General features: G+C 34.6%; 2 protein-coding genes across 2 annotated transcripts in view; both read left to right on the top strand.

Annotated features, from left to right (window-relative positions):
- The first annotated feature begins 7,305 nt into the window (after nucleotides 1-7,305).
- On the top strand, nucleotides 7,306-8,439 carry cart2 (cocaine- and amphetamine-regulated transcript 2). Its single transcript, XM_026203460.1, has 3 exons — nucleotides 7,306-7,573; nucleotides 7,749-7,832; nucleotides 8,141-8,439. Exons 1-3 carry the CDS (start codon nucleotides 7,403-7,405, stop codon nucleotides 8,246-8,248), a joined length of 363 nt encoding a protein of 120 aa, XP_026059245.1. The 5' UTR covers nucleotides 7,306-7,402; the 3' UTR covers nucleotides 8,249-8,439.
- Nucleotides 8,440-12,474: 4,035 nt separating this feature from the next.
- map1ab (microtubule-associated protein 1Ab) overlaps nucleotides 12,475-16,599 on the top strand; it is a 39,118-nt gene continuing 34,993 nt past the window's right edge. Inside the window, 2 exon segments of the mRNA XM_026201836.1 lie at nucleotides 12,475-12,715; nucleotides 14,925-15,026. Coding sequence (XP_026057621.1) covers nucleotides 12,556-12,715; nucleotides 14,925-15,026 — 262 coding nt within the window. The 5' untranslated portion in view covers nucleotides 12,475-12,555.

The following is a 16,599-nucleotide window of genomic DNA, read 5'->3' as shown; positions in this document are numbered from 1 at the left end:
CCATGCACCATTTATTCACATTATATATATATATTAACTTATTAGAGTTTTTTTTTTTTTTTTTTGGTGAAGGCACTGAAGTTCAAGATAATTATCCTGCTCCTGCCTTTTAATTTTTTAAAGAAGTGCCTGAGGTTTAGTTACAAATGTGTTCATTTGAAGAACCTAATTAGTACGGTTATCAGACATTCTCTAATAAGTTAAGAACCTATCACAGAATATTAAGGTTTTTAGAGTCTCAAATATCAGCATTTGTATTTGGTTTTAAAAACTTATATTTGGTATCATTGGGACATTAAGGATGTATCCATGGTCGTTTTTTAATCATAAATGATTTATATGACACAAAAGCATTTTACAATCACACATGCACATCAGTGCAAATCAGACTCTTTGTGCATTTATGTTAGCTGTGATTTTCACAACTCGCATGAAAAGCAAGTTTCTTAATGTAATAGTAAAATTAGAAAGGATTATAAATGAAACTATTCTTCGGTTTTTGATTATTTACTTAAGTTCATAACAAAAGCAAATATTTTTTGTTTCCTTCAGTGAAGGAGGCATTAGGAGAGGAAAAGCCATGAGGACTGACACATGTTTACATTTCATCACGCAGCCATAGCTCTGCATCCTCCTACATTCATTATTCTTGCAATATAACCTTTCCATAAATGGAAACCTCTGGTTATTTGCCTGTTCCCGGAGCTCGTTCTGTAATCAAACTGATATTGCATAGGCCTTATGAAATGAAAACAAATTATTTTCATCTAAAAATGTATCGACTTGTTGAATTAAAAATTAGTTGTCAGAGATATCCAATTTTACAAGACTTTAAACTTGTTATACAATAAAACCACACGAATAGGTCTTATCTGTTTTGTGAATTAGCAAAAAGGGGTTACTGAGACCTGAATGATCAAATTCTGCTCATCAGCTACTATACATATATATAATATAATCTTATAAACTGGTTGAACTCCACTGATTGTTTCGATTTAGATTCTTAGATTTACTCCTACAAGTGATTCAAGGATATTTTTTCTTTCTTTTACAACTATAAGCTTGATTAAACCAAATTATGTTGTCATTAGCGCAGTCATGAAGACATATCTTGTTATTACGGGACTGTGCGGATGATTTATGCCCCGTGGATGGTGAAATCCTATCAGTAATTGAGGAGAAACGCATCTTTTAGAGCTAAATGAAGATGAGTGGGAGGAGAAGACATGCTGGCCCTTCTTCTTCTGAAGTCATATTTCACAAAGCTGTCTTTCTGAAAGCCATAGAGCCGTACAATATGTCATGATTTAAACACTGTTCTGTTAATGGGATGAGTATCTATTAAAGTCATTGTGACATATGTTAATTGCAGGATTACTTCATTTAACAGCTGCCCTCAGCTATTAGCTGTGGCCTTTTCATGTAAATCTGCATGAGTCATTGAAATTACAAATTTATATCACATCTTTTTTTATGCTATTGATCAGGCAAGCTCTCATCCTTGACTTCAAGTGCGGCCCTCTGCTGGAAGTGCAGGAAATATATTCAAAGATGACACCTTAGCTAAACAACACAATCTTTCGCTGGCAGCTACACTGTACTGCATAAATCTATGAAGAAGATTTACATATAAATCACAGTCTCAGTGTTTACCATGAATATTACTTTAATCTTTCTTTGCAGATATCAAAACTGGTGACTTATTACTTATGCTCAGCCAGATCCATCTCTCCTGCTGGTATTATGTTTACAGTATAACTAAGGCAAATTATATTTCATATCAGCCTATAGCACATCAAACCCCTCAAGCCCTTAAGACCAACTCATTGATGTATTGAACTGAGGCCATTGTTTATCTATAAGATCAGTTTAATATTTAATGATACATTTTTAATTACCCAAGAGGACCCGCGCCACACAGATGTGTACAGTGACAACTCCACATCTGCTTTCATTGTTAATAATGACACTGTTCGGATATGAAGTGAATCCAAGATGTCTCTGCATGCAGTAAAAGTGTACTCAATTGCATTTTAAAGAAATGTTCACAGAATGAATATCTGGATTATTCAGGATTGTTCATTCATGCATTAACCAATTTTTTTTTTTTTTTTACTATTTTATTTATTATTCATCCAAACCATTTGTTCTATTGGTATTGTTATTGTTATTTTTTTTATTTTTCAAACCACTTGTTCTGTATGTACAATTGTGAGTTTATTTAAATAAATAAACACTACAGACAAGTTTATTTTTTATTTTTTTATTGTTATTTAATTTTGTATCAATCCATTTTCTAAACTGTTTGTCCTATAGTGTTGCAGGTTTATTTATTTATTTTTATTTTTATTTTTTTTATGTAGGATCGTGGGTTTATTCATCTATTTTATACCATTTTAAGACAAAATGCACCATATTATCTGTAATACTCTTCGTAACACCAAAGATAAATATAATCATAATATTATGTGGCATCGCTGAACAACTTACAATTTAGAAACAAAATAGGATAACTAAATTAAATAATACTTAATACTGAATACTTCTAGAAATTACATATAAATAATTAAATACAAAAATGTCACAGATTTCCAAATAAAATATCAAAAATAAAAATACTTCATATTTCAAACTTAATGAATGAAAATACATAATTTTGATGATAACATGAATGGTGGTTAAAACACACACAAGGTTAATGCACTTAAACGAAAATTTTAACAGAGAAGTACAGGAAATATCCTCTAATTTCAACCCCAATCAAGCAGTTTTCCACGGTTGCTCTTTTGTCCTATATTACAACAGACCCACCCCACGGATGCCATCAGCATTTTAATTGAGTATTTGTTTTTTTCTTCACACACCCACTTAGAATATACACATACCAACCAGCGGCTGTATACTGTCCATCTGAACATGTACATCCAGATCACGTGACAATATTGACTGGTGACATGGGAGTAGGGGATGAATCAAGAGGAGATAATGAGGCCTGGTCTCTCCCACACAGGAAAAGTGAGTCCTACAGGGATTCATCTTCAAAGAATGGGTATGTGCTCTCATTTTCACACATGCAAACTCATATCCTTGCATATACTTGGGCCCTTTTATTAAACACTTTCTTGCCTGGAAGCACACCTATACGTATAAAATTAAGCTTTTTAAAAATAAACAGATTTTGAGCAAGCATTCCCACACAAACCCCTTCTCGAGACAAAAGCCAACGATTTTAATAAAGTGAAAGTGCACTAGTTTATAACTCATAATATCTGCAGTATTTTGCCAGCTTTGCATCCAAGACCAGCACAAGAAGCTCAGAGATCATTAAGACATGGCCTTTGAAGAGTTTCTCTATGATCTCGTATGCGTTATTTCTCGTTATTCGCTTCTTTAATCATGGCAATCCTCCAAACACAAATTCCTGCCAAAGTAAATGAGGGCCATTTATTAATGTCTGACAAAGCAGCTTATGAGAAAAACTTCACCGGCTGCTAAAGTGACGCTCGCGAAAATTCTACCGACATGAAAGTAATGCAAAACGAGATGACAGGTTAACTCCTGGGGTGCCGATAAAATCAAGCTTGCTACTGGCCCCTTGCATTGGGCCTGATCTGCTGTCAGAATGAGGAACTGTACAGATGTAGGAGACAGCTGTAAGTGACATGGCCTTTAAATTCAGGGGCTGTAAGCACCAAAGACTGCCGTCCTGTCTCCTCAGGCCTGAGACATGAGAAACAGCTCTGCAGTGGCCAGTAAATACACACAACTGCTCCTAGCTAGCAAGGGAATTTGGGAACTTTATGAGTGTTGCCTTGCGTCATTTGTCCTGACTGTTTACATCTGCAGTCTAGGAATTCCATTGGCATTTGTTTTAATGAGTTTGGCTGTGTAACACCTCTTATATAAAGCTAAAAAAAAAATAAATACTTTAGCCTTAAGGGTCCGTGTACCTCACCAGAACAGTTGACCTGTACACGCACCACCAGATTTCTTGCAATGGTGGATATATTGTAAGTTCAGGTCACATGTGCACTGAATTTCTTTTGTACTAATCAGTTTTTCCACAAGGTGGCACCACTGGCCAGGTAGAAAACGATAAGGAGACAGAACAACAAAAGAAACATATTAGCAAAGACTGCAACAACAACAAACACCTTCACTTTAATGAGTGAGTCATTAAATCATTCACTCAATGATTTGTTCAAAAAACTGATTCATTAGCAGTGTTCTTCTGTCTTTTTTAAAAACAATTTTTATTTTAAGAACAAAAACAGTTTTTTTACTTTTACTTTTAATAAGTTTTTTACTTATTTTATTAACATATCTTTAAACTGTTGAAGGCAAGCAATATCACACTTGTGGATAATCATCTAATGTTTGCAATCACTGCCTGTTAGAAATTGGAGTCCAAGCTGAAAGTGCATGTTTAGAAAAGACCTATTTGAGGTTAGTGACCTCTGAGAGGTTAATTTGATTCTTTCAAGCAGGATGTAATTATATGTTTAACACTATCAGGGTGTGCTTCACCTGATAAGTACCTTGTCTGACTCATTTCTGAGGCAAGTTGTTTCGTGGTGTTCCCTTCTGATCAATGAGCAGATCAATGGACAGATTTTTTTCCACAGGCCTTAATTTCGACTGTCACTTTGATAAACGAAACAGTGGATGTTGAATGCCTGAAGTCCGTGTTTAAAATGGACACAATGACCAATCTGTGCACATTCAGTGCCTGTCACTTTCTGATAATCCTACATGATTGTGTTAAATGCACAGTTAACCCCATAACAACTTTGAAAGTTGTGAGTTAAGTCATCTAGGATCTCTGTACAGTGAGAAGTACTGTTATTTTTATCTACTTTAAAAGATCTATGAGTTAACCATTTAAGCAAGAAAAACCTAAGTTTATCCTTTAAGTGTTGGTGCTTGAACAATATTCTAAACAACTAATTGTTTTAATCATGTTGTGTGTCACCTGTTGAACATAATATGCTGTAACCACAAATAAAGCAGTCTTTGTGCTTTTTTCAGTGCATGAAGTACAGAGAGACTGATAGGTTAATTATGGGAAAAAGCATGGTATGTCAAACACTGCAGGGGTTATGGGACTGGGGATGAAGTTTGGGAGGTTGAGGAGGCACATGGGGTTTTTGGAAGACATGCAGACGTGGGCAGACATAAGCGGATCCCGAGGAGACAAATGGGAATCAAATCATGCCCCATAGCGAAGACCGAATATGGCAGTGGAACAAGGGTAAGATTTTAAACCCCTTAACTCAACACTCACTGCAGTGCTAAAAATAGCTGAAGGTTTGTGCATTGCACTTGCTGTGAAAACACCCTGTTTCCAAGGCCTTAGGCAAATGTCACTGGCAGCTTTTGATTTGTGTGATTTTAATCTGAATAGCTGGTTGATGGATGACGACCATCCTTTTGATCATAAACTGGCGAGTTAAGCAGTGGTTTTCAGCTGTGATATGTGAAAGATAATATTTTGTCTTGTATCAATGAACTGGACAGATGCTACTTGTAGTTACAACTGGTTAAATGCTTGCCAGCCTAGCCAAGAGAATGAGTGTATTTAGTAAAACATCCAAAAATGTTTTATATCAGCCACAGATAATCATTTTGTGCATTCAAATCTCTGATTCTTCAATCTAAACTTGCTTGGTGGTTATATTTTTAATGGGGGTTCAGGAAGATTTACACACGAAAATGGTTTTCATTCACCCATAACCTCTATTTCCGATCCAGTCCTGTTTGGGAAGAAGAACGAGTTTGCTCACCACACTGTTTGATTAATGAACTCATTGACAGGGGTTATGGGCCACATCTTTCCAGTTAGTTTATTCCCACAGCGTATTATTTGGTGCCATCCATTGTCATTATGTGAATGGGAATTGTGCAACAAATAAAATATTGAAGTGAATATTTGTCCCTATTAACACACCCCAGTCTGGGTTTTTTAAGTTGTATGGGCACAGTCTAAGTTGTATGGGCACAGGAGATTGGCTGAATTTTTCTAAAATCACTTCTTTTTTTTCTTGGCGTTGATCGGTTATGTTTTGATACAGATATGGACTGAAGAGAGTGAGTCATATGCCTGACGCCCATTGTTGAAGGGTCCTGTTGGGAAATTAAAAAACATCACCTTCGGATAAAATTGTGCATGCTAATCCCCAGCATATAGCTGACAGAGAACTTATTTTATTTCCACAACACTCTAACTGTGAGAAATTCATGATTAATGTGAATGTTGTGGGGCAGAAATTATTTGATCTGCTAATACACAAATAGCCTATCAAGTTCAACCTCAAAATAATTTCCTCTAAAAATTACGTCACAGACGGGCAAAAATATTAGCCTATTACATCTAACCAATAAAAAAAGCCTTTTATTGGAAAACCTTTTTTTATTTTAAATAAAAATCCCTATTCACATTCCAGTGAGGCTTAGACTAGTCTAGACGTGCTGAAGTAGTGAGGTGACTACACTCGTAGAGTGCAGATGGCTCTTGGCCCCTTGCAATTAAACACATAAATGAGAAAATTATTAAGCATTTCCCCAAATCCCTAATAAGAAAACTTCCTCTTCACATTAGCAAGTGCTCATTTGAAGTTTCTAGGAACTTTATTGTTAATATTGAAGTGTAAAATAAATCAAATAATAGACATTTAATTTATGAAACAATATAATATCCTCCACAGTTTAGGCACATGGTTCAAATATAGTCAGATATGCCTATTGTCCTTACTGTAACACCAGGAGCCCATTTCTATTATGTCCTTGCTGTGTATGTGAAGCATATTTTAAGGCAAGCATCTGTATTTATGTCCTGGTGTACAACAATGATTGTTGAATACTGTACATAGCATACACAATAGATAGATAGATAGATAGATAGATAGATAGATAGATAGATAGATAGATAGATAGATAGATAGATAGATAGATAGATAGATAGATAGATAGATAGATAGATAGATAGATAGAATTGTTAAATTTAATAGACATATATGTACCAACTCTTATGCAATCAGATTTAAGCAGCCATGCATTTTTCCAACGTGCTCCAAAATGTTCAAAAGCTTTTCTTATACAATCGACAGAGCCTGCAGTAAAACACATAGACGGATGTGTCCTTAGTGAAGTAAAAAAGAAAAAGAAAAAAGAAACCTTCCGGAGGCAACATTAACGCATTTGATGACTTGTCTCCAGCGCATTTACGCAATGAATGATCGCGCTTACGTGCGAACGAAATCAATGTTAAAGGCGGGGCGACACCAGATCACATAAATGCATGCAGTTTGGAACACATAAAAGGGTGCAAGGCTGTCGAGATGGTTATTTGCGCCAAAACTTTGCATACAGACATACAACGGCGTTGCGCGCTAAATTCAGAACCATGGAGAGCTCCAGACTGAAGACGCGCATGGCTGTGTGCGCGCTTCTGATCTGCTTGTTGACCGGAGCCAAAGCGAACGAGTCAGAGCCAGAGATAGAGGTGGAACTGGACACAAGAGCCATCAGAGACTTCTACCCCAAAGACCCAAACCTGACAAGTGAAAAACAGCTTGTGAGTAATGCATCTTTTGCTACGCAACAGATATTAGGCTATACACAAAACTTAAAGAACTTTTACAAGTTTTTGCTTGATTTTTATCTGAATTGTTATATAGCCTTAATTTGGAGTGATTTGATTTGAAAAAGAGATTGAAATAAACTTCTTTCACAATGTTTTGTCAAACCAGCTCGGGGCTCTGCAAGAAGTTCTGGAAAAGCTGCAGACGAAACGAATTCCACCTTGGGAGAAGAAATTTGGTCAAGTTCCCATGGTATATTTATTATACATTTTAACTTGCTGGCGACATTGACATTGCGCAATTGCATGAATATGTGTCTTGGCTTTTTTTTCTGTGTCTGCTTATGTCTGCTTATGATTTACATGTAGTGAATGATCTCCTAATTTCTTTATTTATCAATAAATAGTACATTATATCAATAATATTATTTTTCTTTTCTTTTTTTAATGATCCATTACGTGTCTCCAACCATTAGCTTTTAACAAGTGCGCTTATATACACACTAACGCAAATGCTGCAATGGCAAAAGTAACCCGATCTCTCCTGTTTTCTCCTGCCAGTGTGATTTGGGGGAGCAGTGCGCGATCAGAAAAGGCTCTCGAATCGGCAAGATGTGCGACTGTCCGCGCGGGGCTTTCTGCAACTTTTTCTTGTTAAAGTGTTTGTGATGGAAGCACACGATTCTGAATGGATTGTAATGGGATTGAGTCTATATGCATTATATAATAAATATCTACAGTTTGATTTATATTAATATTTTTTTAAGTGAAGAGACTGAAGACACTGAAGCAAAGTTGTAAAGAAATTGTTCTTCAAATATTTGCTTGATGTAAACGTGATACTGTCATATTTAATGTTAATCTGCTGTGCATTAAAGTGCAATATAGTGTTTTGTAAAGTTGTCTGTCTATCAGTTATTTTTATATTTGCATAATACGAATAATAAAATTGTGTTTGGGATAATAATATAAGAATTATTTTAAAGACCAATTTAAATATATATAATATGATATATATATATATATGCTATAAAAATGCAAAATATAAAACTACTATTAAGCTGATTTTTATATAAAAAACAATTTAAATACAATTTAAATATAAAATGTAAATAAATAAATAAAAAATGTATTAATAAGAAATAAAATAATAAAAAATAAATAAACTCACAGCCTATTGTTGAATGTGATTCCATGCACTCTGTATAGTAAGTTAAATCATGAAATTTTGCATTGTTAAACTTCTGAACAACTGTGTTTTAGCTGGATAAAAATGTCCAGAATAAAACCGTGTATTGTTCCTTTATGGCTGGTTTTGCAATGAAACAATAATGATGCTGCATGAACATATTCTGTAAAATTAAAAAAGAAAAAATAGACCAAAAAAAAAAAAAAAAAAAACCAGCCCATCCCTCATTAGTCACTGTCAGTCACCGAAATAAACTGGCCAATAACTGTCAATTGCATTGTGCAAAAATCAATTTCCTCATCTGTATTATATTATATTATATTATATTATATTATATTATATTATATTATATTATATTATATTATATTATATTATATTATATTCATATTTATTTATACATCATATTTACCATTATTAAATGATACAAATGATATAAAAAGTTATACTGCTGCAGGTCCACTGTAGAAACATAAAATTTTGTGGTAAGGAAAAGTTAATAACATTCAATTCAATCTGTAGAGCCCTGAAAATACTTCTCTATCCTTTGCCTGTAAGTGTTGTATTGATCTCCTCTTTCTCTTTTTGGAATCAATTACTTGCACTTGTTCCAAACCAAGGCTAAATGAGACAAGTGGCATATTTTGAGACATCACTGTTACTTTGCTTTTGCGTAGCGAGCTCTTAGCCATAAGAGTCAGAATCAGATTGTTCTGATCAGGGCCTTCAAAGTGAACCCAAAATCTGAAGCAAAAAGGGGAACATGAGTTTGTTAAAAAAGCTCAACTTCTGAATTGGATATTCCCTCTGACTGGTCTAATGATGACAAAATTTGCCTCTCGTACAGATAATACGTCAGTGATGACAATTAACATAACATGAATTGATGGCTTCACAGAAAGAAGCTGTAAATCTATCTTTGAAGCTTCTTTCTTTGGCTCAGCTGCCAGGAACCGTTTCAGACAGACAATTTGGTGGTGATGGTTATTTGTTAAGATGTGTTATGTCCAACACTGGCTACATCCATCCTCACCTTCTTTAAGGTGCTTATGTGTGCCTTTAGACTTATTGCTCGGCTTTGTCACTGATGCCACATATGTATGCTGCCCCCCAAAACCTCTTTTGCAGATCAATATTTCATCATCTTTTGGACGAAAGAAAAGTGTGATGTTGCCCCCTAGAGACATAGAAGTAAAGTAGAGCCAGGCTTTATACGGCTATGAAAAGCTGAAGGCCGGCAGCGCCGAATTACCTGTACCATGAATGGATTTCTGCTGCCGTCATTGTGGAGGGTTGAAAATGCTCATAGCTGTAATCACCTGGTGGTTGTGAGCTTGATTGAATGGCCACTTTATCAGGACAGTAATGGGAGGAGATGATGCCTCTCGAGTTAAACTGACATTGGCAGAGCTCAATTATTTGCTAAATACTTATAAGGTTCTGCTTCAGAAAGAGCCAATTTGATCTGAGATCAGATATAATGTGACACAGTAATCTAAAATATATTCAAAAATATATTTTAAATTGTTACAATGTTTATATTTAAAAATAAATGAGGATACGTATATAAGTGTGTCTGTGTGTGTGTGACAATATAAATTGTACATTTAATTTAGAATATAATAAATATGATATAAAAGTAATTACAATTATTTGATTGTTTAATTAAAACAAAATGCAATATAAAACACATTTAAAAATACTCTTTATAAAAAAATAATAAATAATAATAAAAAAGAATTCAGCAACATATGCTACATTTACCCATATTTAACCATATTTTTTATGAATTCTTAGGGACTTTTTTTTTTTTATCAAGCACAACCTTCACACTTTCCTCATTTCTTCCTTGTTGCATTCTGTGTGAGTCTTCCTAGTGACTGATAATATAATATAGCTTAAAACATTCGGAACTTGATATAAATTATGTGTACAATATATCAATAAATATCTTAAAAAGTAAAACAACATAAATAAAACATGTAATACATTTATTGTTTAAAAATTAAAAAATGACATGAAAAGATATCAATAATGTATTAAAATGTGTTATGTAAATAATTTGTATATATATATATATATATATAATATTTCACTGATGTTGAAATTCCGGTTCTGATGTCATTTCTAATTTTTTTTGCTTGCATCAGTTGAGGATTTCTATTGACTATCTACTATCGCAGCTTGCAGCTAAAAAAATCTGAAATTAATATAAATTATATCTGTTATATTATCATAAATATGGTAAAAACTGAAATAAAATAATAATTGATTATAAATACATGAAATAAATCTGTTTTATTTGAAATAAATTAATACATTTGAACTTAATCATTAAATTAAAATAAATATTATAGAAATAAAATTATTAATTGAATTGTACTGATGTTGAGATTCAGGTTTTGACCTCAAGCACAACCTAATGAGCCTTTCTCATGACTATCTAACAGGCAGTTTGCAGCTAAAAATAGCAGCATCACCTGATGGATCAGAGAGTAGGACTGCAATGTCATCCTACCTGTCGTCTGGATTTCTGAGGTATTTGCTCTACAGCTTACGTGAAAAACTGCCAGATCCATTTCAGCTCCTCAGCTCAGCATTTAAGTTGGGAGGGTACTGGCCAAACAGCAAAATTTTGGACTTGTCGGTCATAGTGTCTGTACTTTAAATCCCAAAGGTGCTGAGGATCTGAGGAATCAGAAAACAAGAGAATTGATGAGGTTGCAATATTATTCTTCAGTAACTGCTTTGTCCAAAGAACTTGTACCTGATATCTGATAAGTTTTGTTTAGTCTGTTCATTTTTAAGTGTTCTCTAAATGACATACAACAAATAAATCTATAAATGACCGAATTGGTTATTTGAAATATATATATTCAGAAATGTGAGTAGTGCACTTGTCTATAATGTCCAGCAGAGGGCAGTATGAGTTCATTTCTATTAGACTAACAGACTGCTGACTCACTGTAAAATCCAGCCTGTGTCCAGACAGGTGCTTCTGCATCTCAACTCACCTTCAGAGGGAAAGCCCAAGCTTTGAATTATTTATTTTTATATCATCTCCCTCCCTTTTCTCTCGGTTTTAAATATATGGTTGCATTACACTAAAAAAATGTGCGAAATTACTGATCCAGGCAGATTTAAGGATGTATGAAAAATGCATATAGAGTAAATTCTCTAAATAGCTTCTTTAATTTTTTTTTTTTTTTTTTTTTTTTTTGTAATTTAATACTTTCATTAATATTAAAGTATTATGAGATTGGATGCAGTCAGTCTAGTAGTTTTCTTTCACATATAATTGCTTTTTTTTTTTTTTTACTAATTGTAAAAATTGTATACTTATTTTACCAAAAAAGAAAGAAATGGAAAGATGATTAAGAAAATTCAGAGGGCAACAAAACATGGACTATGAACTATTATTTTTGTATTTATATTTATATGTTGTTCATAAAGTATCCATAAAGAATTTTGATTGCTTAGCAGTGCTGCATTCACATCTAACCTGCATTTCATTTAACTTATATGTATTTTGTGGTGTATATCTATACCTTTTAGCCTTATCTGAATCCGGCAATGAAATTCAAAATAATGGCAACCCGATACTTTTTAGATAATAATGTTGCGTCGTATTTGCATCGCGACGCTATTTTCTGGCGTCGAGCTGTGACATCACACAGCTGCATGGTCTTTTAGCCAATCAGACGCAGGTAAACAGCGCCTAGTTTCGCATAGTTTGAGCAGCAGCCCTCGCTGTCTTAACTTTGCAGCAGGGCAGGTGGCAGCAGTTGTCATGGAGATAACCACAGGCCCGGACGAGGACCGCGGGCAGATGAGCACCGAAGAGCGGCTCCAGTCGACCTCCCGCCAGGGAAACTTCTACATGCTCATCGTGATCGGAGAGATCGCTACAGATCAGCAGCTGCACACCACCAGACAGCACATAGAGCGCGGTGAGCCTCTTACTGAAAGCACTCCTCTTCTGACATGATATGGCTTATTTATTTATTTTTTTACATCAAATTATTTTATTGAATTAATATTTATTATCCACAGTGAATTGTGACAGACATCCTACCAAATTTATTCTTATGCCTATTTAAGTTGATTTAGTCGTTATGGTAGTACATGGTTTTATATTGTCAAAAAATCACGGAGATGTCTTGCATACTTCATCTTGACTTCGTTCAACGCAAGTTAACACCTATCTAGGCTGCACACTGTGCTGCGGGGGGCGTGTTCATCTAATTACTGACGCACTTCAGTCCCAAACAAACGACTAATGTTAATTTCCATATGATTGGCAATGATATAATTTGCTTAATATAAATAAGTAAGTAACTTCTACACATCGCCTGTCATGTGTACTTGTTTGGAGCGTTTTATGATTATGCTCTGATCAGATCATTGCATACTAGCTCCAGCTCCAGCTCCAGCTCCAGCAGCACACTGCGGCGACCTCGCCTGACTGCACGGAGCACTGCGCCATGAATTGTGCGTTTATGGATGAAATTGATGAAGCTGCGGTTTTTATGGTCTGTATGGACGTTGATCTAGAGATATTGTTGTTGAATATGTTGTTTATTTACCACTATATTTTGAGCAGGTGTTTTAACTTACTATAGGCCGGTGATTAATTATTGCAGTAGGAGTGTCCCTAGTGTTTATTTTTCCTTCAAGCATAAAATAGTCAAGGAAAATGTGCATACAATTAAAAAAAAAGTACAAAGCTGTCACTGCAATAAAAACCTATGGTACAAAAGCTAAAAGTTATTTATCTTTCTTTTTTTTTTACCACTTAATAATACATAGTAGCACTTTAAAAGTATGTGTTAGTACTCTAAAATATGATTTATTATTTATCTGCCAACTTTTTGTTCTCATAAAAGTTGGTTTGTTGAATGAACATTTCCTTTTCATAACTATACTGGCATTCTGTCTAATGATTGTGACGCTTGACTTTGACTGTAAAACATAAGTATATTAAATAACTAATCAGAGCTGCCAACTGCACAAACCTGTGAAACAACCAAATTAGAACAAAATATTCAGGGTCAACTAAACTTGTTATGCTACTCACATTCAGTACATTTACAATCCTGACATGTTCAGGCTGCAGGATTCTCTTAATGATTGAACGTCTAGAAATCTGAGGATTATCTCATTCCTCCTGACAGACTCTTAATCAGAAATTAGCATATCGACGAGAATGAAATCAATACGGTAAGGAATGTCTTGTGTTTCTATAGGCTGTGTGAATCTTATTCTGAGAAAACAGAGGTATCGGTTCATCGCTGTGGTCATTACCTGTTTCAAATCCCAATGACACAGCATTTCTGAGGACAAACACTGCAGTGTTTGCAAGATTTACACTTCATCTACAAAGCAAAACAGAATCTGAGGAAAATAGTCCTTCATCTCTGTAAAGAACAGAGGAGGAATGACACAGCCGAGGAGAGTTCAGAGGCTTAGAGATTTCATTTCATTCCCTAATTCTTCAATTTAGACTTTGAAGTTCAGCGCAGTAGAAACTTAAGGCACATCTAACATTTTGGGATCTTATATAACACTCAATGAATATTCTGAGCACAACACACTTAATCTCATGTTCAAAACTATACGGCAGTTGTCTGAGACCATGCTGAAAACTGGGGTTGAATAATTAAAAATTAAATATAAACTAAGTTTATTTAAAAAAATAATATACTTTAAATGATTCATTAAGTAATTCATATAAATATTTGAATTATCAGTCACAATTATGTGATTACAATTACAGATAACATTAATCAAAATATTAATATGAATACAATATTACATTGAAATGTAAAAAACTATTTTTTTTTACTCAAATTGTAATATAAAATAATAAGTCATATAATTCAAATTAGTAAATTGGTATGATATACATTGATAAATGCTATATACTGTATGAAAAGAGGAAATTTGTTCATTTTTAAATCAGCTTTTCATGCATTATCAACGAAAATAATTATGATTATATATATATATATATAAATATATATATATATATATAAATAAAATAAGCTAAAGCTCATTATGTGAAATGAGGGTGTGAATGAACATTGCGTACATATGGATAGTAAAGGAACTTAAATATTGATCATATTGATCATGTGGCATGTCTCTCTGTACCTGCAGGTATTCGTTCCTGGGACATCAGTGTGTCAGAATGTGACCTGGACCAACAACTACAGCTTTTCATAAGCAGACATTCCGCCCAGTTCTCAGCCGAGGTCAGAGGTCAGTCCGATTGAAAGGAAGACATCTTGATCCTGCAGTAGAGTTGAATGCAAATGAAGTCAGACGTTTGAAAATAAAAATAAACTGTATAAAAAGATAAAGCTCAAGCTGAACAATTGCAAGGATAAGACACAAATTTCCATTTATTTCCTGGTATGCCACCCATAAATAAATATTTTCATTTGGAGCCAAGCTGCTCATATGGCCAGCCCAAGGACACACTGCAGTGATCTTGCTTACAGAGATCTCACAGATAACACACATGATATGCAGCTAATGCAGCACTGAGATCTCTCCACGGGGAGCCCAGCATGTGTGTTTGCACGGGTCCTGCTTCTACTGTACTGCCTGGCACAATGGTAATCAAAGAGCTGTGTCAGGAGGAGGAGAGGAGCTGCAGAGCCAGTGCTTGACTGCTGCAGTGTGTGTTGGGCGGGACGCACCTCGATCTGTGTAGTGGGTTGAGCTGAGGCAGAAACACAAAGGCTCAAATGTGCCTCAGTGTACGAAAGGCTATTCATTTCCTAACTGCTGAGAAAGTGCTTTAGTACCTATTTTAAACCCTAAGCTGCTGTCAGAGGAGGTGAATGATACAGTAGCTGGAGATAAATTTAATGTGAACGGTAATTTAGCACCGATTCTTTTGTTCTGAATATATATAGGCATGGGACTGCATGTGATCACTGATTATGTTCAAACCAACAGTGACTGCCAATTTCATAATGCTTTCAAATAACAACAGAGCACTGCAGAGATTATGTATTTCTGTAAGCCAAAACCCTTCAGACGATCATTTTAGCATTCTGGTTTCATCATTCTGAAGTCATTTGAATGGGTTTTTGGTAAAATGAGTGAAATAAGGTTTGTGGTTAACACAAGCTCAGGATATTTTCACATTTATTATATGACATAAATACATTACCTTGTCATTTTTACTTATCCTTATGAGGGTGGTTGTAAACAAGTGGCCAAATGGGACAACAGTGGGTGTTGGGAAACATTAAACTTCAACGCACCAAATCAGAAACCTCATCTATTCACTAGCTTTCACAGCCTCATTGCATTCATGAAATACTCACCCTCATGTTGTTCCAAACCTTTAAGACCTTCATTCATCTTCAGAACTGAAATTAAGATTTTTTTGATGAAATCCCAGTGCTTTCTGACCCTGCCATATACAACAAGGGTCCACGATCAAGGTCCAGAAAGGTAACAAGAACATCGATTAAAAAAGTCCATGTGACATCAGTCGTTCAAGGGAGGAGAATTGTTGAATAAAATAGTTTTTTTGTGTGTTTTGTTGCGCACAATAAAGTTTTCTCGTAGCTTCATAAAATTACAGAGAGCTGCCGAATTTCATAAAAAATATCCTCATTTGTGTTCCGAAGATGAACAAAGGTGTTACGGGTTTGGAAATGCATGAGGGTGAGTATTTAAGGAAATAATATTTTTTTTTTTTATGAAACCGTTTCGGTGAACAATTCAGTGACTCATTCATAAAAACAATGGCTGCATCTGAAATCACATACTTCTCTACTAATATAGAAGGTGAAAAACAGTTTGTGAATAGAGT

This window comes from Carassius auratus, chromosome 25 (genome assembly GCF_003368295.1).
Source record: "Carassius auratus strain Wakin chromosome 25, ASM336829v1, whole genome shotgun sequence".
NCBI classification, from domain to species: Eukaryota; Metazoa; Chordata; class Actinopteri; order Cypriniformes; family Cyprinidae; genus Carassius; species Carassius auratus.
Note: the sequence above shows the minus strand (reverse complement) of the source record. Positions and strands in the feature narration are given on the sequence as shown.